This window comes from Entelurus aequoreus, linkage group LG26, assembly GCF_033978785.1.
Source record: "Entelurus aequoreus isolate RoL-2023_Sb linkage group LG26, RoL_Eaeq_v1.1, whole genome shotgun sequence".
Lineage (NCBI taxonomy): Eukaryota > Metazoa > Chordata > Actinopteri > Syngnathiformes > Syngnathidae > Entelurus > Entelurus aequoreus.
The window spans coordinates 34,257,338-34,285,178 of NC_084756.1; the positions used below are offsets into that span (position 1 = coordinate 34,257,338).

Here is a 27,841-nt window from a genome sequence, read left to right on the forward strand (position 1 = left end):
AGAAAATGTGGCTTGTCAAGACTTTCCAAAACAAGTCAAATTAGCTAACCTCAATGAACCCAAAAATACCTTAAAATAAGTATATTCTCACCAACGTTCCCTCTAAAGTGCAATTGCGCACTGCTCAAGCGTCCTCTGCGCACGGCAAATCTATGCCACGCACAAAATCAAATAAAAATTAAAGCTGCAAGCAGCGTTGGTCGGGTCCGCATTTTGGCAGGTGCTAGTCCTAGGTGTCCCAATACTTTTGTCCAGTGGTAGTCCTGAGTGAGACCTACTCTTTCGTCAACTTGTAATCAGAAGGGTTCAATCTCTCTCCTGTAGTAGTTTGAAGCCGAAACGACAAACGCGCTCAGAGGAGATCATGTTTGATGTTTGGTGACCGGTTTTAACAAAAATGTAGGTTTGAAGGAGGGATTGCAAACTTCCTGTTGATTTTTGCTGAAGGATGTCAATCTATGAAATGTAGGTCTAGGTGAGACCTACATAGAGGTATTTGTTTCATGTCTCTACCGGAAGTTACAAGCAGTTTTGTCTGAGTTTTCCTCTGAGGAGCAGTTTTGTCTCTGTTTTATTCAAAAATTGCGCTAGAGCGCAATTTTGAGTTTTGGCGTTCGGTTTTTTTTTTAGATCGCAATTTCCACCAGTCCTGATGTGTGTGAAAAGTTTGGTGAGTTTTGAAGTATTTTAAGGGGGTCAAATTACAGCTCAAAGAGGCAAAAATGAGTGTTTTTAGTACAATTTTGTCTTGAAGGGGGATTTGCCAACTTCCTGTTGGTTTTTGCCCGAGGATGTAAAATTATAAAATGTAGGTCTAAGTCAGACCTACATAGAAGTTTTTGTTCCATGTCTCTACGACCTTCCTAGTGGGAGTTACAGGCAGTTTGTTTTTGTTTTTTGCTAGGGGGCGCTAGAGCGCAATTTTGAGTTTTTTTTTTTTTTTTTTTATTAGATGGCAATTTTCGCAGGTCCTGATGTGTGTGTCAAATATGGTGAGTTTTGAAGCATGTTAAGTGGGTCAAATTGCAGCTCGAAGAGGCGGCCGGTATAATAATAATAATAATAATAATAAACCTTACAATTTCAATAGTGTCCTTTGTCCCTGTACAAAGGACTCCCCGTGGGAGTCCTTTGTACAGGGTACATGCGGACCCTAAAAATAAGCGCATAACAATTTTCGACATACGGACACGACAGAGAAAACAGTTTTCGTCATCATTGTTCAAATATTGTAACGTCTGTCGAGACGCTTTGAGGACATGAATTCCATCCATCACTTTACTGAGCAAAACTCTTTATTGTCGGCCATAAACACATCACCAAAACATTAGTAAAAAAAATGATATCTAGCAAAACTGGTCATTTTCTGCAGTACAAACCAGACCAAAAGCAACTTTGTTATATCAACAGCACCCGCTCGCTCTTTCTCACTGGCGCCAACACATGCACATATGGCATTTAGCCAGTGATGCGTTTACAGCCACACAAAAAGTCGGACAACTCCAACACCACACAAATAGTGTAATTCCAGGTCGTTACTCTATGATTTACCAATCAAATGTGTGCTTATTCTAGTGTCATTTATTAGGAATCTTAATTTATAAATATTAATCATGAAATGCTGTTAGTATATTAAATAAATACTAATAAAAATATATTTTTTACAAACAGGAAGTTGCAGGAATGTACACATGATCCCCTGCTTACATCTCATTGTGCAACATGTGAATGTTTTAATGGGAACTAAATGCAATGTCTGAAAGGGGTACAAATTATTTCCAAAGCAGGACGTCCACCCAGACAAACAATACAAGTACACAGTTCATGGAAAACAATATTTGTTGTTATTGTCATTGTAAGTGGGCCTAAACACTTATATTAGAAATGGAAATGACTGCTGTCATTTGATTATAATAATAAGAGAATGTTGTCTGTCTATCTGTGTTGGCCCTGCGATGAGGTGGCGACTTGTCCAGGGTGTAAAAGTTGGAAAAGTCGGCAAAAGTCCCAAAAATATTCAAAATACCTACACAGGTTCGAGTCTCACAAGTCCCGCCGCCGGCCGGGATGCCCAAAATGTCCAAAACGAGCCCAGCAAAGTCCCACGGGAAGGCGGGGAGAAAAGTGAGAAAAGTCGGTAAAATGTTCACTCCATGTGGGATTCGAACCTGGGTAGGTATTTTGAAACTTTTTGGGACTTTTCCAACTTTTATCCCCCCTCCCTGTGGAACTTGGCTGGGTATGTTATGGACATTTTGGGCATAACACAAGTCCCACCGTGGCCGGCGGTGGGACTTGTGGGACTCGAACCTGGGTAGGTATTTTGAACATTTTTGGGGACTTTTGACGACTTTTCTCACTTTTCTCCCCCACTTCCCGTGGGACTTTGCTGGGTGCGTTTTGGACATTTTTTGCATCCCGGGACTTGTGCGGCCGGCGGTGGGACTCATGTGACTGGAACCCGGGGAGGTATTTTGGACAAAATTAAGACTTTTGACCATTTTGGCCGCCTTTTCCCCTCTTCTTCCCCACCTTCCTGTGCACCGTTGCTGGGTGTGTTTTGGACATTTGGACAAAAATAGTTTCAAGCATGATTTACTCAATATAGCTCATCAAATCTCAGCAACAAGCTGTAATATCTTACTGAGATTATTTAGGACCAAAACCCTTAAAACGAGTAAAACACTAACTTAAAATCTGCTTAGTGAGAAGAATTATCTTATCAGACAGAAAATAAGCAAATATCACCCTTATTTGAGATATTTCATCTTACTTAGATTTCACTTTTTGCAGTGTGGTAATGAGACCAAACCATTAAGGGCACACTGTTCAGTATCGTGGCCACTGATTGGCTCAGCCTCCGGCAGCATTACCATATTGGATGAAAAGAGTGTAATGGTGACTAAAGGATGTTATTTAACGTCTAAAGGGCTTTTATCATGTTGAAAAATGTTTGTAGAAGGTCATAAATTGATTCATACCATTTATTGCTGTCATGTTCGGAACCAATTAACAGCGGGGAACAAGGGACCACCTTGGCGACTTTTAGCGACTGACACCAAAGCACAAATTGCTCTTCTTAACGAGCAGCGGGTGCTGCTGTGGCCCCTCCCACATATAAAAGGATTGGTCTTGTTGAACTAAGGGGCCAAGACCAACTCCTGAAAAACAACCCCACACCGTAATTCCTCCCCCACCAAATGTCACACTCGGCACAATGCAGTCCGAAATGTAGCGTTCTCCTGGCAACCTCCAAACCCAGACTGGTCCATCAGATTGCCAGATAGTCCGTAATATCATCAAAAGGTTCAGAGAATCTGGAGAAATCACCGCACGTAAGCGCCAGTGCCCGTGACCTTCGATCCCTCAGGCGCTACTGCATCAAAAAGCGACGTCAGTGTGTAAAGGATATCCCCACATGGGCTCAGGAACACTTCGGAAAAACCACTCTACATCTGTAAGTGCAAGTTAAAAGCGGGCGTTGTTGATAAATATCAACAACACCCGCCGGTTTCGCTGGGCCCCGAGCTCATCTAAGATGGACTGATGCAAAGTGGAAAAGTGCTAACATTAATTAACATAAATAGAAACACTGATTGCACAGAAAGCAGGGGAAAATGGCCACAAAAGGCCAGCTGTAAGGCAAGATGGCCGACTACCTGATGAGACAGTTCCCCCTGTTGGAGGCGAACACCACGATGGGGGCGATGGTGCTCTCCAGGGCTCGATGGAGGTACGTGAAGCACTCGATGTCCAACATGTGCACCTCGTCCACAAACAGCACGCCGGGCACCAGCTCGGCAACACCCTGGTCGATGTAGCGATTCACCACCTTGTTGATCTCTGCTCGCAGCTTGTCTGCAGAAACAAGTGGTGAGTTACAATGAGACGACAAGTGGTGAGTTACAATGAGACGACAAGTGGTGAGTTACAATGACACGACAAGTGGTGAGTTACAATGAGACGACAAGTGGTGAGTTACAATGAGACGACAAGTGGTGGGTTACAATGAGACGACAAGTGGTGAGTTACAATGAGACGACAAGTGGTGAGTTACAATGAGACGACAAGTGGTGGGTTACAATGAGACGACAAGTGGTGGGTTACAATGAGACGACAAGTGGTGAGTTACAATGAGACGACAAGTGGTGAGTTACAATGAGACGACAAGTGGTGAGTTACAATGAGACGACAAGTGGTGAGTTACAATGAGACGACAAGTGGTGGGTTACAATGAGACGACAAGTGGTGAGTTACAATGAGACGACAAGTGGTGAGTTACAATGAGACGACAAGTGGTGGGTTACAATGAGACGACAAGTGGTGAGTTACAATGAGACGACAAGTGGTGAGTTACAATGAAACGACAAGTGGTGAGTTACAATGAGACGACAAGTGGTGAGTTACAATGACACGACAAGTGGTGGGTTACAATGACACGACAAGTGGTGAGTTACAATGAGACGACAAGTGGTGAGTTACAATGAGACGACAAGTGGTGAGTTACAATGAGACGACAAGTGGTGGGTTACAATGAGACGACAAGTGGTGAGTTACAATGAAACGACAAGTGGTGAGTTACAATGAGACGACAAGTGGTGAGTTACAATGACACGACAAGTGGTGGGTTACAATGACACGACAAGTGGTGAGTTACAATGAGACGACAAGTGGTGAGTTACAATGAGACGACAAGTGGTGAGTTACAATGAGACGACAAGTGGTGAGTTACAATGAGACGACAAGTGGTGAGTTACAACGAGACGACAAGTGGTGAGTTACAACAAGACGACAAGTGGTGAGTTACAACAAGACAACAAGTGGTGAGTTACAACAAGACAACAAGTGGTGAGTTACAACGAGACGACAAGTGGTGAGTTACAACGAGACGACAAGTGGTGAGTTACAACGAGACAACAAGTGGTGAGTTACAACAAGACGACAAGTGGTGAGTTACAACAAGACAACAAGTGGTGAGTTACAACAAGACAACAAGTGGTGAGTTACAACGAGACGACAAGTGGTGAGTTACAACGAGACGACAAGTGGTGAGTTACAACGAGACGACAAGTGGTGAGTTACAACGAGACAACAAGTGGTGAGTTACAACAAGACAACAAGTGGTGAGTTACAACGAGACAACAAGTGGTGAGTTACAACAAGACAACAAGTGTTGAGTTACAGTTAAGAAGTTGTGATTGCACCTGTGATTTCTGTCTTTTTGGGTTTCATCAGCTGGCCCATCATGGACAGAATGTCTTGTCCTCCCTGTGTTGGAGACACACCTCAACAATACTCAAACATACACAATTAAGTGAGTACATTTTATTTATATTTATAACACACAAACACCTATTCATCCATCCATCCATTTTCTACCGCTTGTCCCATTTGTACACATATATATATATATATATATATATATATATATATATAATAATAATAATAATAATGGATTAGATTTATATAGCGCTTTTCTAGACACTCAAAGCGCTTCACAGAGAAGTGAGAACCCATCATTCATATTTACAACTCATTCATTCATCATTCATTCTCCGGTGTGAGCGGCACCGGGGGCAAGGGTGAAGTGTCCTGCCCAAGGACACAACGGCAGCGATTTTTTGGATGGTAAGAGGCGGGGAGCGAACCTGCAACCCTCAGGTTTCTGGCACGGTTGCTCTACCCACTACGCCATACCGCCCCTATATATGTATATATATATATATATATATATATATATATATATATATATATATATATATATATATATATATATATATACATATATATATATATATATATATATATGTATATATATATATATATGTATATATATATATGTATATATATATATATATATATATATATATATATATATATATATATATATATATATATGTATATGTATATATATATATATATATATATATACATATATATATATACATATATATATATATATACATATATATACATATATATATATATATATATATATATATATATATATACATATATATATATATATATATATATATATATATATATATGTATATATATATATGTATATATATATATATATATATATATATATATATATATATATATATATATATATATATGTATATATATATATATGTATATATATATATATATATATATATATATGTATATATATATATATATATATATATATGTATATATATATATATATATATATATATATGTATATATATATGTATATATATATATATATATATATATATATATATATATATATATATATATATATATATATATATATATATATATAAAGTTGTGTATATTTGTAGCTGAGATAGGCTCCAGCGCCCCCGAAGGGAATAAGCGGTAGAAAATGGATGGATGGATGGACGTTGTGTATATTTGTATATGTTTATATGTATACATGTTATATATGAATGTATATATATTTATATAAACAAATATATTTACATACATATATAGATATGTATATATACACACACATAAATATGTATTTATATGTATATATATATATAATATATATATACATACATACACTACCGTTCAAAAGTTTGGGGTCACATGTAAATGTCCTTATTTTTGAAGGAAAAGCACTGTACTTTTCAATGAAGATAACTTTAAACTAGTCTTAACTTGAAAGAAATACACTCTATACATTGCTAATGTGGTAAATGACTATTCTAGCTGCAAATGTCTGCTTTTTGGTGCAATATCTACATAGGTGTATAGAGGCCCATTTCCAGCAACTATCACTCCAGTGTTCTAATGGTACAATGTGTTTGCTCATTGGCTCAGAAGGCTAATTGATGATTAGAAAACCCTTGTGCAATCATGTTCACACATCTGAAAACACTTTAGCTCGTTACAGAAGCTACAAAACTGACCTTCCATTGAGCAGATTGAGTTTCTGGAGCATCACATTTGTGGGGTCAATTAAACGCTCAAAATGGCCAGAAAAAGAGAACTTTCATCTGAAACTCCACAGTCTATTCTTGTTCTTAGAAATAAAGGCTATTCCACTAAATTGTTTGGGTGACCCCAAACTTTTGAACGGTAGTGTATATAGATATGTATATATACACACATAAATATGTATTTATATGTATATATATATATATGTAATATATATATATATATATATAAAGTGTACATACATATATAGATATGTACATATACGTATATACACACATAAATATGTATTTGTGTATATATGTATACAGTATATATGTGTGTATATATATATATATATGTATATATTATATGTATATATACACACACACACGTATAAATATGCGTATATATGTGCATATAAATGTGTATATATCTATCTATAATGTATATCTATATATCTATACTCAGTTATGTATAGATATGTGTGTGAGTATATATATATATATATATGTAAGTGTATGTATATGTGTATATGTATGTATATATATATATTTATAATGTATATCAATATATCTATACATAGTTATGTATAGATGTATGTGTATATATATATATATGTGTGTATATATATCTATATATACATATACATATATATAAATACGTGTATGTATATACATATACATATATATAAATATGTGTATATATATATATATATATATATATATATATATATATATATATATATACATATGTATGTCTTGATTAGATTATCCAAAAAAAAATAGTGCTCGATACCGTGGAACGGTAATATGTATGTGTGGGAAAAATCACAAGACTATTTCATCTCTACAGGCCTGTTTCATGAGGGGTTTCCCTCAATCATCAGGAAATCTCCTGATTTTTCCCCCACATACATATGTATACCTGTATATATATATATACACATATGTGTGTATACAGTATATATATATATATATATATATATATATATATATATATATATATATATATATATATATATATATATATATATATATATATATATATATATATATATATATATATATATATATATATATATACACACACACACACACACATATATGTGTATATATATTGTATATAAGCATATGTCTATATATATGTATATATGTTAATAAGAAGGTGTCAGCTGGTTGCAACAGCTCAGTCCACCTTTGTGTTCTTTGAGTTTGAGTTTATTTCGAACATGCAAGCATACAACATGATACATCACAATTTCCAGTTTCTTTTCAACATGTTCGAAAAGGAGTAGGAAGAAGCAGAGCTTATTTAATCCTACCCCTTTTCTTTACATAACAGTTGCTAAACTTTTTGTTCACTTCCTGTTCACAATTTTTTCACAATAAACTCCATAAGTAATTACAATAAAAATAAATAAATAAATAATAGTAAGAATTTAATAATAATAATTGGTGAAGTAAGTCATATTTCATATGATGAGATAAGTAAGATTACTTTAAGAATGAATGAATGGATGAAATAAATTGAGAATGTTTGTCATGGTTCTTCTTCATTGTACTTTGTAAACACTTTAAGTTTGAAGAGTTTCTTGAAGTGGATCATATTAGTACATTGTTTGATTGCTTTGCTTCATCCATTCCATCATTTAATTCCACATACTGATATACTGAAGGTCTTAAGTGTTGTACGTGCATACAAATGTTTTAAATTACGTTTTTCTCTAAGATTATATTTCTCCTCTTTTGTTGAGAAGAATTGTTGTATATTCTTGGGTAGCAGGTTATAGTTTGCTTTGTGCATAATTTTAGCTGTTTGCAAATTCACTATGTCGTGGAATTTCAGTATTTTTGATTGAATAAATAAAGGGTTTGTATGTTGTCTGTATCCAACATTATGTATTATTCTAACTGATCTTTTTTGTAACACAGTTAATGAATGAAGTGTACTTTTGTAATTATTTCCCATATTTCTACACAGTAGCTCAGATATGGTAACACTAGTGAGCAGTAGAGAATATGAAGGGATTTTTGGTCTAGAACATGTTTTGCTTTATTCATTATTGACGTGTTTCTTGCAACTTTATGTTGTATATTTTTTACGTGAGATTTCCAGTTCAATTTATCATCAATCATTATACCTAGAAATTTGGTTTCGTTTACTCTTTCAATTTCTATTCCGTCTATTTGTATTTGTGTTTGACTTTCTCTTCTACTGTTACCAAATAGCATTATTTTAGTTTTACTAAGATTCAACGATAGTCTGTTTTTGTCAAACCATCTTTTTAATTTGTTAATTTCTTCTGTTATTATTTGTATTATCTCCTGTGTGTTCTCTCCTGAACAAAACGCTGTTGTATCATCCGCAAATAATACTAACTTTAAATCTTTTGTAACTTTACAAATGTCATTTATATAGAGATTGAATAATGTAGGTCCTAGTATTGATCCCTGAGGTACACCACAGGATATATTTAGCGTTGTAGACGTGTGTTCGCCTAGCTTCACGTATTGTTTCCTGTTCGTTAGATAACTTCTTATCCAGTTTAAGACTAACCCTCTGATGCCATATCCTTCTAGTTTTTTGATTAAAATATTGTGATTAATTGTGTCAAATGCTTTAGCTAGATCCATAAAAACCGCTGCTGCACATTTTTTACTATCTATTGCATTGGTAATTTCTTCTGTAATTTCAATTAAAGCCATTGAAGTTGAGACATTAGCTGTGTATCCATATTGGTTCTCTTCGAGTATTCTATTTTTATTTATGAAACTTTCTAATCTGTTATTGAACAGTTTTTCAATGATTTTAGAAAATTGTGGAAGTAGAGAAACAGGTCTATAATTTGTAAATTGATGTTTATCTCCAGTCTTATAAATTGGTGCAACTTTAGCTATTTTCATTTTGTTTGGAAATGTACCTGTTTGAAATGATAGGTTACTAATATACATTAATGGTCCTGAGATCTCTTCAATAACCTTTTTTATCGTTTCCATATCAATTCCGTTACAATCAGTTGAAGTCTTAGATTTACATTTTTTCACGATTGTAACTATTTCCTCCTGTGTCACATTACTGAGGAACATGGAGTTGGGATTTCGCTCTATGGTATCATTATAGTCCTCAATTGGAACTCGGTCTGGAATCCTTTCTTCCAATTTTGGTCCAATATTTACAAAATAATTATTGAAGCTTTCAACTACTTCCTTTATGTTGTCATTTTTTTTATTTTCATCTAAGAAGTATTGAGGGTAGTCCCTCTTAGTTCCATTTTTAATAATGCTATTGAGGATGCCCCATGTTGCTCTCATATTATTTTTGTTCCTGTCCAATAATTCACTGTAATATTCTTTTCTACATGATCGTAGTATGTCTGTTAACTTGTTTTTATACTTTTTGTACTTAATTTCTGCCTCTATAGTTCTTTGTGCTATAAGTTCTCTATATAGTGTATTCTTCTTCTTACAAGCATTTTTTAATCCTTTTGTCATCCATGGTTGATTATTCTTTCTCTGCTTATTACTGAGTTGTATCCATGGACAATGTTTGTCATAAAGTATTATGAACTTGTTTAAGAAATGTTCATATGCTTCATCAACCTCTTTTTCATTATACACATTGTCCCAATCTTGCTTTTGTAGCTCAATTTTGAAGGCAGTCATCCTCTTCTCTGTGCATAGTCTTCGAAATGTCCTTTTGTCTTCCATGTTCTTCTTGTAGTTTCCATCATATATTGTAAAAACTGGCAGATGATCACTAACGTCGCTTATAAGTAGACCACTTGTAGTGTTATTATCAAAATCATTGGTAAAAATATGATCAATAAGCGTGGCACAGTGTGCTGTGATTCTGCTTGGCTTTGTGATTTTAGGATATAAACTGATGCTGTACATTGTATCAATGAAGTCATCAATAGACTTTTGCTTGTTGGGGTTCAATAAGTCAATATTAAAGTCACCACATAAGAACATTATTCTTTGACCATTGTCCATGTAAGTTGCCTTGATCCATTCTTCAAAAGTTTCTATACTTGACTTAGGTGATCTATATATACAACTGATGAATATGTTTTTGCTTTTTTCCTGACATATTTCAATGGTTATACATTCTAAGATATTATCTATAGCAAATGACATGTTTTTTACCACTTTGTAGTTCAGGTTCTTCATCACGTACACAGCTACTCCTCCTCCATTTTTGTTGGTTCTGTTTATGTAGTTTAGTTCATATCCCTCCAGATCAAAATCTATTCCTTTTTTATCATCAATCCATGTTTCTGTGACAGCAATCACTTTGAAGGGTTCGTTGATGTGTTCCAAAAAGTTCTTAATGTTATTGTAATTTGCATACAAGCTTCTACTATTAAAATGAATAATTGACAATTTGTTATCACATTCAATGATGCTATTATATTGATCATCTGTATAATAAAAACAACTATTACTGATGTGGGAGAAAACATTTGTATCTGGATCTATATCATTTTCCAAATCCTGGTTTTTGTGATCTTTGTTGCAGAAATTTTTTAGTTCCATATTTTCTTGTTCAACAAACTTTGATGTTGTTTCAATAATCTCTATAAGTGTAGGTGGATGCAATCCTGAATGTAGGTCCTCTTGTTTAGTCGTCCCTTGGAACATAGTAGTGTTCATGCTGAATTTAGGTGCTTGTTTTCTGTCAGAGTCCATTATCATCGTTGTTTTGGTTCTTTAATTCGAGACTGTGCAACACTTTCTTGACTTTAGTCCGACATTTAATACTTTTTATTTTTTGAAATTGCGCCGCAGCCCCATCCTTTCTACGGGATGAATAGTCTATCCTGGGATGTGTTGTAGATAAATACCTGCGGTCTGGCGTTGGCCACGTCCAGGTCGTGCAGCGTGACATCTTGCACGATCTCCTTCTTTTTGTGCACGTCGCCTTTGGGCAGCGGCACGTACTCCTCGGCCTCCAGGTCGAACTCCGTGGCGAACGTGTCGCAGCGGCCTTGCCTCTGCCAAGACACGGGGGGGAGGGGAGGGAGGGGGGGACATTAAGACGTGTGTGTGTGGAAGGACAGGAGGCACAGCAGGTGCACTTTTGAGGTCTGGGAGGCCCTTGTCAACATGCACGCCAGGCCCACCTGCGGCGATTAAAGGAACCGTCAGGGCGGCCGCGGGGAGAGAGGGGGTATTGTTTGGAGATGGGGAGATAACGCTCGCAGAAAGTCATTCCAGAAAAGGAAGTGTGGAGCGATGAAAGCAGGAAGGACAAAGGTTTCATTGGATGGACGCTACCTTGACGGCGCCGCTGTTGGCCTCGATGTAGATCACGTCTCCCACCTCCACGCGCTCCTTCTGGAGACTCTCGTAGATGCTGGGGTCCAACTAGGGAACAGCAGACAAACAGGACTCAGGTATCGGCTCACACAGACACCAACAATGGTGTGGTAAAATACAGAATTCAAATTTAGTGTTATTATTAGTACCAAATATATATATATATATTAATGTTTTTATTAATCAATCCAACAAAACAATACACAACAATACCATAATAATGCAATTCCAATTCCAAACCCAACCCAGCAACATTCAGAATAGCAATAAACCGAGCAATTGAGAAGACACACAGACATGACACAAAACAATCCAAAAGTAGTCAGACAAAAATGAATAATACATTCTTAAAAGCTTTGAACCGGAAGGAGAAGTGCCCTTCAGTCTTCTATTCGTCCACAACGTTTCTACAGGTATGGATTCTTCATTCACCACGCCGAGCAACGTTTGTAAGTTGTACAATATAACTAAAACCATTCCTTCTTACTAAAATTTCTGTAGGAGCGTTTTTATGCATATTTAGACACGCTATGAAGCTAGCCAAGATGCTAACACAGTCACTAATGTATGTGTTAGTATTATTAACTTACTATGGCATTCTTTTTGTATTGTTTCAGTTTCACAAATTCCTCAGTAAATTCACCAAAAACGTCACCGTGGATTTATTGAGTCTGTTTAGCTGATTGGAGAGCGAGCTTGCGCAGCCAGTGGGTCCATGACCATGACTTCTGTTTTGTCTGGTCAGCCGTTTTACTGCCGTGTTCCAGACACCGCTTGGAAACAATTAAGGTATGTAAATAAACATTTACAGAATCTTTCTGAGTAAATAACTTGTTTCACAACGTATATATCTGCGACTTATAGTCCATACTATAAGCCACAGATATTTACGTAATATATGGGCAAAAAATACCGTATTTTTCGGACTATAAGTCGCAGTTTTTTTGCGACTTATACTCAGGAGCGACTTATGTGTGAAATGATTAACACATTACCGTAAAACATCAAATAGTATTATTGATCTCATTCACGTAAGAGACTAGACGTATAAGATTTCATGGGATTTAGCGATTAGGAGTGACAGATTGTTTGGTAAACGTATAGCATGTTCTATATGTTATAGTTATTTGAATGACTCTTACCATAATATGTTACGTTAACATACCAGGCACCTTCTCAGTTGGTTATTTATGCCTCATATAACGTACACTTATTCAGCCTGTTGTTCACTATTCTTTAGACATTTTAAATTGCCTTTCAAATGTCTATTCTTGCTGTTGGCTTTTATCAAATACATTTCCTAAAAAAATGCGACTTATACTCCAGTGCGACTTATATATGTTTTTTTCCTTCTTTATTATGTATTTTCGGCTGGTGCGACTTATACTTCGGAGCGACTTATACTCCGAAAAATACGGTAAATAACTCGTTTCACAACGTGTATATATATGCGACTTATAGTCCATACTATAAGCAACAGATAGTTACGTAATATATGGGCAAAAATAAATGTTTAGAAAAATGTTGTGGGTGTGACTTTTATACCGGTGCACTATATTTAATCTGGAAAATACAGTATGCAGACTCCTCTATTCTTGTTTTAACAAAGTATTTGTCCCATATAGGTTGTCCAATAATACTTTTATTAAAGTGAGTTTGAATGGTAGAAAGAAAGCATATTTACTGTTCTGGCTCCAATGTACGTACACGGTATGTTTTGGATTTAGGGGTGTAACGGTACGTGTATTTGTATTGAACCGTTTCGGTACGGGGGTTTCGGTTCGGTTCGGAGGTGTACCGAACGAGTTTCCACACGGACATATTAAGTAGCCGCCTCCGCTTCCTTCTGCCTCTGTCAGTCCTCTACACAGCACCCAGCATTGTCCCACCCACACAACCATCTGATTGGTTACAAACAGAGCGGTAACAGCCAATCAGCAGTGCGTATTAGCTTGCTCGCAGTCCTGGCTTGAGGTGAAGGCTAATTCGCTTTTAGCGCAACGTTAGCTCATTTTGCGGTGTGCGTGTGTGTGTGTTACGGACAGCAAAGCCCTGTCTGTCTGTTATTTCACTTTACCCTTTTCTGTGTTGATTGAGCCGTGTTGAAGCAGCAAAAAAGGACATTATGTTAAATGAAGAGTTTCTGTCTCTGATAGTTGATATAATAATGTAAGTGCATCATTAAGCCTACATGAACTCCATGGTGTTCAGGGATGAATAGTCTCTCCTATTGCTATTGTACTATTTTTTCAGCTATAGTTACATGAAACATTAGTAATGCAGCAGCCTAGTTTTGAATGGCAGGGTCCCTGCTATCACATGTTGATAAATATATAACATTTACATAATAAAACTACAGGCTTCCCAAATGCTGTAATAAATTAAGCATGATGAGTTGACTTGAAACTGTTAAATGTTGCACTTTTTATATGTAGAAGAACAGTTTTGTCATTTTATTTAATCTGAGCAACAACTTGAGGCAGTTTAATGTTGATTAACGTGGGCAGAATTATTATAGTGTTCCCAATGTTCAAAGGATAAAGCCATTGTTTACAAATTTGGTAAATAAATAACCAAAAAATGTATATTTTGTTGTTTTCTTACTGTACCGAAAATGAACCGAACCATGACCTCTAAACCGAGGTACGTACTGAATTGAAATGTTTGTGTACCGTTACACCCCTATGCAGGATTCATGCAAAAGATCAACGGTCTCAATCTGACCTTGAGCTGCTTGGTGCCCTTGCCCGTCTTCAGGCCGATGACGACGTGGCTGATGGTCTTCCCGTAGCCGCCCATGGGGTTCTCCGTCTCACAGGGGGTCAACTCCGTCACCTCGCCCTCGTACACCTCCTTCGTCTCTTTGATACGCAGCCCTGCAAGGGAGAGGACCGCCACAACATGAATGCCTTTGTGCACGTGATGTGCCTCAGATCCCCGCCAACATTCCTGGGCCTCGTTTTCTTAAAACTCTTGTTCCGCTTTGGTGCAGCGGGTGCTTGGGGGGGTCATAGATCGTGAGGCACGGACTCTAATTGGCTCGGTGGTGACAAGCTCGCTGGAGATCGGGTTCTCGCGGCGCAAGCTACGGTGATGAGGACCACCTATTCATGTTTCCTTCCTGTGCTATATCAGCTTTGTTATTCTCAGATCCCATGGCTTCCTATTAAATTAAGCACACAGAGCGTGATCTATCAAGGTTGTAGCTGTTCTGCGTGAGCGGTTTTGTGTCGTTTAGAGACGGCGTGCAAACTGGCAGTTGTGCAGAAATAGCTATGTGTTTGTCAACATACACTATATTGCCAAAAGTATTTGGCCACCCATCCAAATCATGAGAATCAGGTGTCCTAATCACTTGGCCCGGTGTATAAAATCAAGCACTTAGGCATGTCGTACACCCAAAAACATCATTTAAATCCGGTGGGGTGGGCTGCACCACTTTTCAATTGTACACAGTCTGAGTAAATCGCACGTGACACGCCCACTAATAGTACACATTAAATCAGGGGTCCCCAAACTACGGCCCACGGGCCGGATCCGGCCCACCCGCATCCAAAATCAGGCCCGCAGGAAGTCCCAAGTATAAAAAAATTAAAATAAAAAAAATAAAAAATATATATATTTTTTTCTCTCTGTCTTTTCTTATCCACTTTGTACCGCTTGCTACTCACTGTGTCTCCTAGCCACTCAGGCAAATCATATTGTCTAAAAATGCATTTTTTCATCGATAACGTGACATCATCGCGCGCGCGGAAAGTGCGCTATATATATCTAATATATACACTACCGTTCAAAAGTTTGGGGTCACATTGAAATGTCCTTATTTTTGAAGGAAAAGCACTGTACTTTTCAATGAAGATAACTTTAAACTAGTCTTAACTTTAAAGAAATACACTCTATACATTGCTAATGTGGTAAATGACTATTCTAGCTGCAAATGTCTGGTTTTTGGTGCAATATCTACATAGGTGTATAGAGGCCCATTTCCAGAAACTATCACTCCAGTGTTCTAATGGTACAATGTGTTTGCTCATTGGCTCAGAAGGCTAATTGATGATTAGAAAACCCTTGTGCAATCATGTTCACACATCTGAAAACAGTTTAGCTCATTACAGAAGCTACAAAACTGACCTTCCTTTGACCAGATTGAGTTTCTGGAGCATCACATTTGTGGGGTCAATTAAACGCTCAAAATGGCCAGAAAAAGAGAACTTTCATCTGAAACTCGACAGTCTATTCTTGTTCTTAGAAATGAAGGCTATTCCACAAAATTGTTTGGGTGACCCCAAACTTTTGAACGGTAGTGTATATATATACTGTGTATATATATATATATATATATATATATATATATATTACAGCGCGGCCCCCGGCCAAATTGTTTTAACCCAATGCGGCCCCTGAGTCAAAAAGTTTGGGGACCCCTGCATTAAATAGTAGGCTTGCCTGAGGTTAAAAAAATAAATAAATCTATTTTATTAAAAAAAAAAAAAAAGAAATACAATTTTTTAAAAATTATACATACCGTATTTTCCGCACCATAAGCTGCACCTAAAAAACAAAATTTTTCTCAAAAGCTGACAGTGCGGCTAATAACCCGGTGCGCCTTATATATGGATTAATATTAATATTTATTTTCATAAAGTTTAGGTCTCGCAACTACGCTAAACAGCCACCATCTTTTTCCCCGTAGAAGAGGAAGCGCTTCTTCTTCTACGGTAAGCAACCGCCCCCATAGAAGAGGAAGCGCTTCTTCTTCTACTGTAAGCAACCGCCAAGGTGAGCACCCGCCCCCGTAGAAGAAGAAACGTTTCATTTCATTTGTGTTTTTCTGTAAAGACCACAAAGTGTCTCCTACTAAGAGACACGCGTACAAGGTTCCACTGACTTTTGATATTCATGTGAACCGCACCGTGGATACAACGGGAACACGTACGGTGAATATTCGCACCACAGGGAATGAGAAGTCGTCCTTCACCGTGGTTCTAGCTTGCCATGCTAACGGCCAGAAACTTCCACCCACGGTGATATTCAAAAGGAAGACCTTGCCAAAAGAGAACTTTCCAGCCGGCGTCATCATAAAAGCTAACTCGAAGGGATGGATGGATGAAGAAAAAATTAGCGAAGAGACCTGGTGACTTTTTTCACGCAGCTCCGTCCCTGTTGATCTATGACTGCATGCGCGTCCACATCACAGATGGTGTCAAAAAACAAGTGAAGCACACCGAAGAAGAAGAATTCGAGGGATTTGTGGATGAGTAATAACTTCAGAAAGTGAGCTTTAAATGTTTATTTTGTGTGTTGCGTGACACTAACGTATGAGCAACGTTGAGTTATTGATGTTGCTATTGCTCTGCACTATTTTGAGTGTTACTATTTTTGTGATTGCACATTTGCACATTACATTTTGGGAGTGAACAGAGTTGTTAGAACGCTGGTTTGTAATATATTATTAAAGTTTGACTGACCTATCTGACTGTTTTTTTGACATTCCCTTTAGCGTAGTGTAGGTGCGGCTAATAACACGGGGCGGCTAATAGGTAAACAAAGTTTTGAAATATGCCATTCATTGAAGGTGCGGCTTACAACACGGGGCGGCTTATGGTGCGGAAAATACGGTATATACAAAAAAAAATTATACATATTTTTTAAATCAATTAATAATCAGTACAAATAGGAATCACATTTCAATCTAAAATCTTTTTTTTTTTTACACCCATAGTAGAAATATGCAACTTTGTCCACATTTTTAACATTTAGCATTTTACAATGAAAGGTACTTGCGGTTCAACCTTTATAAATGAGGCTTATGGTCTGCCAGAAAATAAGAAGACATAGCAGGGGGATCCCAATTGTCTTTTTCCAAAAAAAGCGACAAATCCAGTGACTTTTTCAAGTCTTATCGATCACCTTTGAGGACTAACAGACTAAGTGATGCTCACCTATGGCCCTTCTAAAATTCTCCATCAGCACTTCTGTCTTTTTGATCTCCGACGAGTAGACCTCGCTGCCCACCATGGGGCAGAAAGGCACCTTGTTGCCCAGCTCCTGTGCTATCGCTAAAGCCAGTGCCGTCTGAAAGGGAGAGGAACGAGAATTAAAAAAAAAAAACACTTTCAAAGAAAAAGGTGTTGAAACACATTTGTCCTGCCCATGCTGTGATGACAAGTTTGTTTACCTTTCCAGTGCCCGGCGGTCCAGCCAGTAAAACTGCCCTTCCTGCCATCTTCTTGGAGCGGATCAGGTCAACAATAATGCCACAAGCCTGGAAAATATACACAAAGAAATATATAATATTTGTTAATTTGCAATAAGTTATCTGCTTGTTCTGTGGATAGCAATGCAGCTAATGGGAACAATCAATTCTACCTCTAAATCACTTTAAAAATGCATCCAAAAACCGCCAACAATACTTCATTTATGTGCCATAACCTGTATAGCAGGGGTCACCAACCTTTTTGAAAGCAAGAGCTACTTCTTGGGTACTGATTAATGCGAAGGGCTACCAGTTTGATACACACTTAAATAAATTGCCAGAAATAGCCAATTTGCTCAATTTACCTGTAACTCTATGTTATTATTAATAATTAATGATATTTACACTTAATTGAACGGTTTAAAAGAGGGGAAAACACGAAAAAAATGACAATTAAATTTTGAAACATAGTTTATCTTCAATTTCGACTCTTTAAAATTAAAAATTCAACCGAAAAAAAGAAGAGAAAAACTAGCTAATTCGAATCTTTTTGAAAAAATTAAAAAAATAATTTATGGAACATCATCAGTAATTTTTCCTGATTAAGATTAATTTTAGAATTTTGATGACATGTTTTAAATAGGTTAAAATCCAATCTACACTTTGTTAGAATATATAACAAATTGGACCAAGCTATATTTCTAACAAAGACAAATCATTATTTCTTTTAGATTTTCCAGAACAAAAATTTTAAAAGAAATTCAAAAGACTTTGAAATAAGATTTAAATTTGATTCTACAGATTTTCTAGATTTGCCAGAATATTTTTTTGAATTTTAATCATAAGTTTAAAGAAATATTTCACAAATATTCTTCGTCGAAAAAACAGAAGCTAAAATGAAGAATTAAATTAAAATGTATTTATTAATCTTTACAATAAAAAAAATAAATTTACTTGAACATTGATTTAAATTGTCAGGAAAGAAGAGGAAGGAATTTAAAAGGTAAAAAGGTATATGTGTTTAAAAATCCTAAAATCATTTTTAAGGTTGTATTTTTTCTCTAAAATTGTCTTTCTGAAAGTTATAAGAAGCAAAGTAAAAAAAATTAATGACTTTATTTAAACAAGTGAAGACCAAGTCTTTAAAATATTTTCTTGGATTTTCAAATGCTATTTGAGTTTTGTCTCTCTTAGAATTAAAAATGTCGGGCAAAGCCAGACCAGCTTGCTAGTAAATAAATAAAATTTAAAAAATAGAGGCAGCTCACTGGTAAGTGCTGCTATTTGAGCTATTTTAGGCCAGCGGGCTACTCATCTGGTCCTTACGGGCTACCTGGTGCCCGCGGGCACCGCGTTGGTGACCCCTGCTGTATAATAACCAAGCTGTAGCGACATTGTTATCGTAAGAGCGAACACTGAGGAACTCTTTTTCTAGCGTATTAATACATCACCTTGCGACGGTATTAGCCGTAAGCTAGCTAATGAAAGAGATAAGCTAGTTTTCACGTCAGCACCCGAATTGCTTTTGAGTTTGTAATGCACCACAATGAAATAGGACACCAATTTGTACTGACTGAAAAACATGAACAATCATATTACAGTATCTGTAAAGTATTAGCCCACATTTCATTTTTTGGCCGGTTTACTTTGGGTAAGAACTCCATTTATGTCGCCATAGCTTGGCTCCAAGTTCCATATTCGCACCGTGACCAAGTCACGCCGACCTCACTCTCTCAGCTTCCGTCTGGTTCAGCCCCTCACTCTTCCTTTGTGCTGACATTTTAAAACCAGCAGTTCATCCTCAGTATACTCAGCTTCAAAAAGATAAGGTTGTGAATCATATTTTCCCCCAAAAATAGCCATCTTCGTCTTCTATCAGAAAGCCTGTCATGATAAGAAAACACTTATGTTTGTTTACGTTTGTTTGAGTCGTACCAAAGACTATAAAAATGGGAGCCATTACCTCCCTGCTTGGCACTCAGCATCAAGGGTTGGAATTGGGGGTTACATTAAAAGTTACCATATTTTCCGCACTATAAGGCGCACCTAAAAACCTCCAATTTTCTCAAAAGCTGACAATGCGCCTTATAATCCGGTCGGTGCGCCTTATATATGGACCAATATTGAGCCACAACAGGTCTCGCAACCCCAGCCTCTACTGTAGCGTATATTCTATGCGGTGCGCCTTATATATGAACTAAGTTTTAAAACAGGCCATTCATTGAAGGTGCGCCTTATAATCCGGTGCGCCTTATATATGAACTAAGTTTTAAAATAGGCCATTCATTGAAGGTGCGCCTTATAGTGTGGAAAATATGGTAAGTTAAAGTTAAAGTACCAATGATTGTCACACACACACACTAGGTGTGGTGAAATTTGTTCTCTGCATTTGACCCATCCCCTTGTTCCACCCCCTGGGAGGTGAGGGGAGCAGTGAGCAGCAGCGGTGCTACGCCCGGGAATCATTTTTGGTGATTTAACCCCCAATTCCAACCCTTGATGCTGAGTGCCAAGCAGGGAGGTAATTGGCTCCCATTTTTATAGTCTTTGGTATGACTCGGCCGGGGTTTGAACTCACAACCAGGGCGCACACTCTAACCACTAGGACCACTGAGTCACCAAAATGATTCCCGAGCGCGGCCACCGCTGCTGCTCACTGCTCCCCTCACCTCCCAGGGGGTGGAACAAGAGGATGGGTCAAATGCGGAGAGTATTTTCACCACACCTAGTGTGTGTGCGTGACTATCAGTGGAAATGTAACTTTACTTTTCCAGAAGTAGGAACACACATTTGTTGCCGGAAGTGCGTTGCCATGGAAACAGAAATCAACACGCAGAGGAAAGAAGTTCCGCCGATGCTTAAAATGACCAAAGTACGGTAAATATTGAACATTTTGACATATTGTTATGAATGTGTGTGTTACTACATTATATAAAACGTTGGTGGAGGGTTTTGAAGTAGTTTTAGATGGCTTTGAAGGCTAAAAAAAGACAAAAACATGTGTGTTCTTGTCTCATAATGATCATGAAAAAGTGCACTTCCCTTTAAAGATGAATGTCCACTAGGTCTGACGACCTCACTTCCATTTTGTTCTGTCAACTTGCAGCATTTCTCACATGCAGTTGTTTTAAGGGTTCGTTCCAGTGGATGTTGTTGGTATTTTGCCGCCTGTTTCTTTTGGATCCTGCAGCATTTTCCCGTTGCGTTTGTTTTTAAAGATGCTTTGGATCGTTTGTGTTGCATCCCAGCCGTTGTGTTTGTGAACAGTTGTCAGACTCATTATTAGTAATAAATGAAGATCAACGTTACCTCCCTGGCAGCTTCCTGCCCCACCAAACCACACGCTGTCTGTTTGGCGTTGCCGGCCTCATCCAAGCCAAGTCCTTTGACGTGACTGTGAGAAGCGATGCGTTGAGTCTTCGTGGTGCTCTTCACCTCCTCAATCTTCATGGCGGCGTGTGTCGTTTGCGTCCCAAAAGTCGGCTAATGTCTCACTAAAACGATGGCCGCCAAAACTCAAAACACAGGAAGAATGGTTTCCATGTGGGGTTACTAGGGAAAATTTGGCGGAAGTGTTACCCTTGAAGTCACGCCCAGTTGTGCGTTTTACGCCACACAATTGGATAAGGACAGCACCGAGGGCATTTTACTGGCTGTAACTTATGTCAATCATCATTGTTACCGGAAATACACCCTGGAGAGTTTTCATTTCCGTTTTGACGTTCTACGTCGTTTTGGAAACTGCTAGAAACATTAACTGTGAGTTAAAGAAATGCCAAATAACATTGCATAATGGAGGTTTTAGTAAGCATAACTCAAAATACAGGAAGACTAGTTTCCATGTGGGGTTACTAGGGAAGGTTGGCGGAAGTGGTAACCTTGAAGTCACGCCCAGTTTTGCGTTTTACGCCACACGATTGGATAAGGACAGCACAGGGAGCATTTTAACTGGCTGTGACTTCTGTCAATCATTATTGTTACCGGAAATACACCCGGGAGAGTTTTCATTTCCGTTTTGGCATTTTATGTCGTTTTGGAAACTGCTAGAAACATTAACTGTGAGTTAAAGAAATGCCAAATAACATTGCATAATGGAGGTTTTTAATAAGCATAACTCAAAACACAGGAAGAATGGTTTCCATGTGGGGTTACTAGGGAAGGTTGGCGGAAGTGGTAACCTTGAAGTCACGCCCAGTTTTGCGTTTTACGCCACACAATTGGATAAGGACAGTCCCGGGAGCTTTTTAACTGGCTGATGTTTTCTGTCAATCATTATTGTTACCGGAAATACAACCGGGAGAGTTTTCATTTCCGTTTTGCCGTTTTCTGTCGTTTTGGAAACTGCTAGAAACATTAACCGTGAGTTAAAGAAATGCCAAATAACATTGCTTAATAGAGCTTTTTAATAAACATGTCAATGTTTGTTTTGCTCACATAATTCAGCGTCGTTAGTTACTTTTAACTAGTTGAGCTAACACGAGAAAGGGACGAGGTTTAGGTGTGTTTTGAAAGTTATATATAAAACTAGACGAATGCAGCTGAGAAAGGCTCCAGCACCCCCCGCGACCCCGAAAGGGACAAGCGGTAAAAAATGGATGAAGCAATACCTGAAGGAATTGCGTGTGATGCTAAAGTTGAACTGAAATGCTGACAGAATGTAGTATGAATCTAAGAATAGTTTGAATGTTGGAATGGTTTGAATGTTGAAGAGTTTGAATTTCCAGGAAAACTGGAATTTAGTTTGGAACTTGGCAAAGTGTTAGTTTGAATGTCCAGGATGAGGGGAATGTGTAGATGTTGGAATGGTTTGAATATGTTGAAAAATGTGGGAATTGTGGACGTTGGAAAAATGTCCCATTCATTTGAATGGGAACTTCCTGGGAATTTGGGGAATAGAGGGATTTTTTGAAAATGATTAGGAGCATGAATGTCCTGAATGAAGTGCATTGGTTGGTGTTATAATTGTTGAAATCGGGCAAGAAATGTTGAAGTAGTAAATGGTACTAGGGAGTTTCGGGAAAATCGGGAATTTTTTTGAATTTGGAAAAATGATAGTTTGAATTCCCAGAATGATGGGATGTGTTAAAGGTGGAATGGTTGAAGAATGTGGGAATTGTGGAAGTTTGAAAAATGGCCAATTTCTTTTTGAATGGTGAAAATGCCAAAAAAATTATGGGAAATCCCATTCATTTCAATGGGAATTTCCAAACAATTTGGGGATTTTTTTGAAAATGGTAAGAAACTTGAATGGTCTGAGTGAGTTGAAAGGGTTGGCGTTAACATTTTTCAAAATCGGTCGAGAAATGTTGAAGTAGTAACATGTTGAATTGAGAAATGGTATTATGGAATTTCGGGAAAACCGGGAATTTTTCCAGTTCAAAAAACAACTTTGTTTTTGAATGCGTTGAAAAATGTGGAAGGAATAGTCACCAGAAAAAGGGTGGAAATAGGGTTTTGGAAAACCAGGAATTCTGGAAAAGCCTGGAATTTTTTTTTAACTTGGAAAAAGGGAAGTTTGAATTTCCAGAATGGTGGAATGTGTTGATGGTGGAATGGTTTGAATCCGTTGAAAAATGTGGAAATGGGGGAAGTTTGAAAAATGGCCAATTCATTTTGAATGGGAAAATGAATGTCTGTCTGTGTTGGCCCTGTGATGAGGTGGCGACTTGTCCAGGGTGTACCCCGCCTTCCGCCCGAATGCAGCTGAGATAGGCTCCAGCACCCCCCGCGACCCGAAAGGGACAAGCGGTAGATAATGGATAAAGCAATACCTGAAGGAATTGCGTGAAATTACTCCAATGCTAAAGTTGAAGTGTGAAATGCTGACAGAATGTAGTATGAATGTAAGAATAGTTTGAATGTTGAAGAGTTTGAATTTCCAGGAAAAACGGAATTAGGTGTGGAACTTTGGAAAGTGTTAGTTTGAATGTCCAGGATGAGTGGAATGTGTAGATGTTGGAATGGTTTGAATATGTTGAAAAATGTGGGAATTGTGGAAGTTAAAAAAATGAACAATTCATTTTGAACGGGGAAAATGTCCCTGAAAACTGGTAAGTCTTGGAAATCCGGGAATTTAAAAAAAATTGTTGAAGTAGAGCACACAATTTTCAACAGGCTGAATATTTTGAAGTTGAAACGATTTGAATCGGATGAAAAATGTAAGAATTTTAGAACTTTGAAAAATGTCCCATTCATTGCAATGGGAATTTCATGGAAATTTGGGAAAAGCAGGAATTTTTTGGAAAATGTTAAAAGACTTGAATGTTCTGAATGAGTTGAAAGGGTTGGTGTTGACATTTTTCAAAATCGGTCGAGAAATGTTGAAGTAGTAACACGTTGAATTGAAAAATGGTATTATGGAATTTGGGGAAAACCGGGAATTTTTCCAGTTAAAAAAACAACTTTGTTTTTTTGTCCTGATTAAGAGGAATGTTTTGACGGTGAAACGGTTGAAATGCGTTGAAAAATGTGGAAGGAGTAGTCGCCAGAAAAAAGGGTGGAAATAGGGCTCTGGAAAAGCAGGAATTATGAAAAATCCTGGAATTTTTTTAACTTGGAAAAATGATAATTTGAATTTCCACAATGGTGGAATGTGTTGAAGGTGGAATGGTTTGAATCCGTGGAAAAATGTGGAAATGGGGGAAGTTTGAAAAATGGCCAATTCATTTTGAATGGGGAAAAATGTCCTGGAATTCTGGGAAATCTGGGAATTTTTGGAATTTGTCAAGGGAAAGCCCGCGATTCCCGAATAGGCTGAACAGTTTGAAGTTGGAATGGTTTAAATCGGATGAAACATGTGGAAGGTAGAGCGCGCCAAAATTTGGAGAAGAAGAAGAAATAGATGAATGTTGGTGTAGAAAACCATAATAATGTAATATTATGCTGTGTGCGTGTAAGTAAATGTATGTTTTAATGACAGTGTCACGGCAGTGAGTCCATGGTCCGAGCAGAAAGCACCCCTAAACGAGGCGACCGCTCGTCAACATGGCTGACGGCCAGACTGAAACTTTGAATTTCAACGTTGGAGTTCTGGGACATGTCGACAGCGGCAAGACGTCGCTGGCTCGGGCGCTGAGCAGCACCGCCTCCACCGCGGCCTTCGACAAGAACCCTCAGTCCCGCGAGAGAGGCATCACCCTGGACCTCGGCTTCTCCTCCTTCACCGTGGACCTTCCGGGTCACCTGCGGGACAAGGAGGGCCATCAGCCCTATGACAGCCTGCAGTTCACCCTGGTAGACTGCCCGGGACATGCCTCTCTCATTCGGACTATTATTGGCGGTAAGGCATTCATGTTACACAGGGCCTGAGAGCACCGATTTAGGTTTTATCCATGAATTTGTCATTTGTCATCACTTTTCTCTGGACTTTAGTTGGTTCCGTGACTGAGATCTTAATTTAAAATAATTCAACATTGCCCATTTAAACTCAATTTAATTGGTGCTAGGCCCCCCAAAACCAAATAAAATTGTCGAGTACTGTGAGTTTGAGTTTAAAGTCAGTTAAAGTTAAAGTCCCAACGATAGTCTCACACACACTAGGTGTGGTGAAATTATCCTCTGCATTTGACCCATCCCCATGTTCACCCCCTGGGAGGTGAGGGGAGCAGTGAGCAGCAGCGGTGGCCGCGCTCGGGAATCATTTCGGTGATTTAACCCCCAATTCCAAGCCTGGATGCTGAGTGCCAGGCAATGCGGTAATGGGTCCCATTTTTATAGTCTTTGGTATGACTCGGCCGGGGGTTTGAACTCACAACCTCCCAGTCTCAGGGCGGACACTCTAACCACAAGGCCACTGAGCAGGTCAGTGGTTTGTGTTTATTTCGAACATGGTACCGCGATACATTATATTAATGCCATCAATGTTCAAAATATTTTTACTACATTATTTACAGAGGTGGGTAGAAATACGTTACATGTACTTATATATAAAGGTTTATTTGAAATAGGGACAGATACAAAAACATGGACATCTGAAACAATTATCCAATGTATGCATCATAGTGTTTGTAGCCAAAGCTAATTTACAACACTTGTCCCCAACAACAACAACAACACAGATCCAACATCATTAAAATAGGGAAATAAAAAATAGAATAAGGCAAAGATGAGTCAATAATAATGATAAAAGAAATAATACAGACAAAGTGCAAACTAGATAAAAGCCAATAATAATAATAACACAGACAAAGTGCAGACTATATGAAAACCAATTAGTAGAAGTTAGTAAAAACTAAACATGGGAACACGATTGTTTCTCAACTAGCCATCATTTTGTTTGTTTTTTGAAAGTGACAAGTGCAGGTATACTTTTCAAAATGTCAGGTAGAGAGTTCCATAGTTGTGGTCCTTTTATTGGAAAGGCAGTCTGGGCAAAAGATGTTCTACGGCAGGGGTCACCAACTTTTTTGAAACCAAGAGCTACTTCTTGGGTAGTGATTAATGCGAAGGGCTACCAGTTTGATACACACTTAAATAAATTGCCAGAAATAGCCAATTTGCTCAATTTACCTTTAACTCTATGTTATTATTAATAATTAATGATATTTACACTTAATTGAACGGTTTAAAAGAGGAGAAAACATGAAAAAAATGACAATTACATTTTTAAACATAGTTTATCTTCAATTTCGACTCTTTAAAATTCAAAATTCAACCGAAAAAAAGAAGAGAAAAACTAGCTAATTCGAATCTTTTTGAAAAAATTAAAAAATATATTTATGGAACATCATTAGTAATTTTTCCTGATTAAGATTAATTTTAGAATTTTGATGACATGTTTTAAATAGGTTAAAATCCAATCTACACTTTGTTAGAATATACAACAAATTGGACCAAGCTATATTTCTAACAAAGACAAATCATTATTTCTTCTAGATTTTCCAGAACAAAAATTTTAAAAGAAATTTAAAAGACTTTGAAATAAGATTTAGATTTTATTCTACAGATTTTCTAGATTTGCCAGAATAATTTTTTTGAATTTTAATCATAATAAGTTTGAAGAAATATTTCACAAATATTCTTCGTCGAAAAAACAGAAGCTAAAATGAAGAATTAAATTAAAATGTATTTATTATTCTTTACAATAAAAAAAATACATTTACTTGAACATTGGTTTAAATTGTCAGGAAAGAAGAGGAAGGAATTTAAAAGGTAAAAAGGTATATGTGTTTAAAAATCCTAAAATCATTTTTAAGGTTGTATTTTTTCTTTAAAATTGTCTTTCTGAAAGTTATAAGAAGCAAAGTAAAACAATTAATGAATTTATTTAAACAAGTGAAGACCAAGTCTTTAAAATAATTTCTTGGATTTTCAAATTCTATTTGAGTTTTGTCTCTCTTAGAATTAAAAATGTCGGGCAAAGCGAGACCAGCTTGCTAGTAAATAAATAAAATTTAAAAAATAGAGGCAGCTC

General features: G+C 37.3%; 2 protein-coding genes across 7 annotated transcripts in view; one reads left to right on the forward strand and one right to left on the reverse strand.

Moving 5' to 3' along the window:
* The window catches only part of ruvbl1 (RuvB-like AAA ATPase 1), a 26,358-nt gene extending 4,347 nt beyond the window's left edge, over positions 1-22,011 (reverse strand). The window contains exons 1-8 of the mRNA XM_062038141.1: positions 21,739-22,011; positions 18,412-18,498; positions 18,176-18,308; positions 14,958-15,109; positions 12,192-12,281; positions 11,759-11,908; positions 5,205-5,268; positions 3,660-3,858 (exon numbers count right to left, since the gene is read on the reverse strand). Of these exons, the coding sequence (XP_061894125.1) occupies positions 3,660-3,858; positions 5,205-5,268; positions 11,759-11,908; positions 12,192-12,281; positions 14,958-15,109; positions 18,176-18,308; positions 18,412-18,498; positions 21,739-21,879 (1,016 nt within the window). The 5' untranslated portion in view covers positions 21,880-22,011. The remainder of the gene's footprint in view (positions 1-3,659; positions 3,859-5,204; positions 5,269-11,758; positions 11,909-12,191; positions 12,282-14,957; positions 15,110-18,175; positions 18,309-18,411; positions 18,499-21,738) is intronic.
* eefsec (eukaryotic elongation factor, selenocysteine-tRNA-specific) overlaps positions 5,077-27,841 on the forward strand; it is a 103,153-nt gene continuing 80,388 nt past the window's right edge. For 2 of the 6 annotated variants that reach the window (XM_062038139.1, XM_062038140.1), the window contains exons 1-2: positions 22,696-22,788; positions 25,349-25,708. In XM_062038139.1, the coding sequence (XP_061894123.1) occupies positions 25,414-25,708 (295 nt within the window). In that variant the 5' untranslated portion in view covers positions 22,696-22,788; positions 25,349-25,413. Of the gene's footprint in view, positions 5,315-12,757; positions 13,023-22,169; positions 22,189-22,695; positions 22,789-22,891; positions 23,014-25,348; positions 25,709-27,841 lie in introns of those variants that run through there. The other 4 variants (XM_062038135.1, XM_062038136.1, XM_062038138.1 and 1 more) reach the window with 4 other exon arrangements.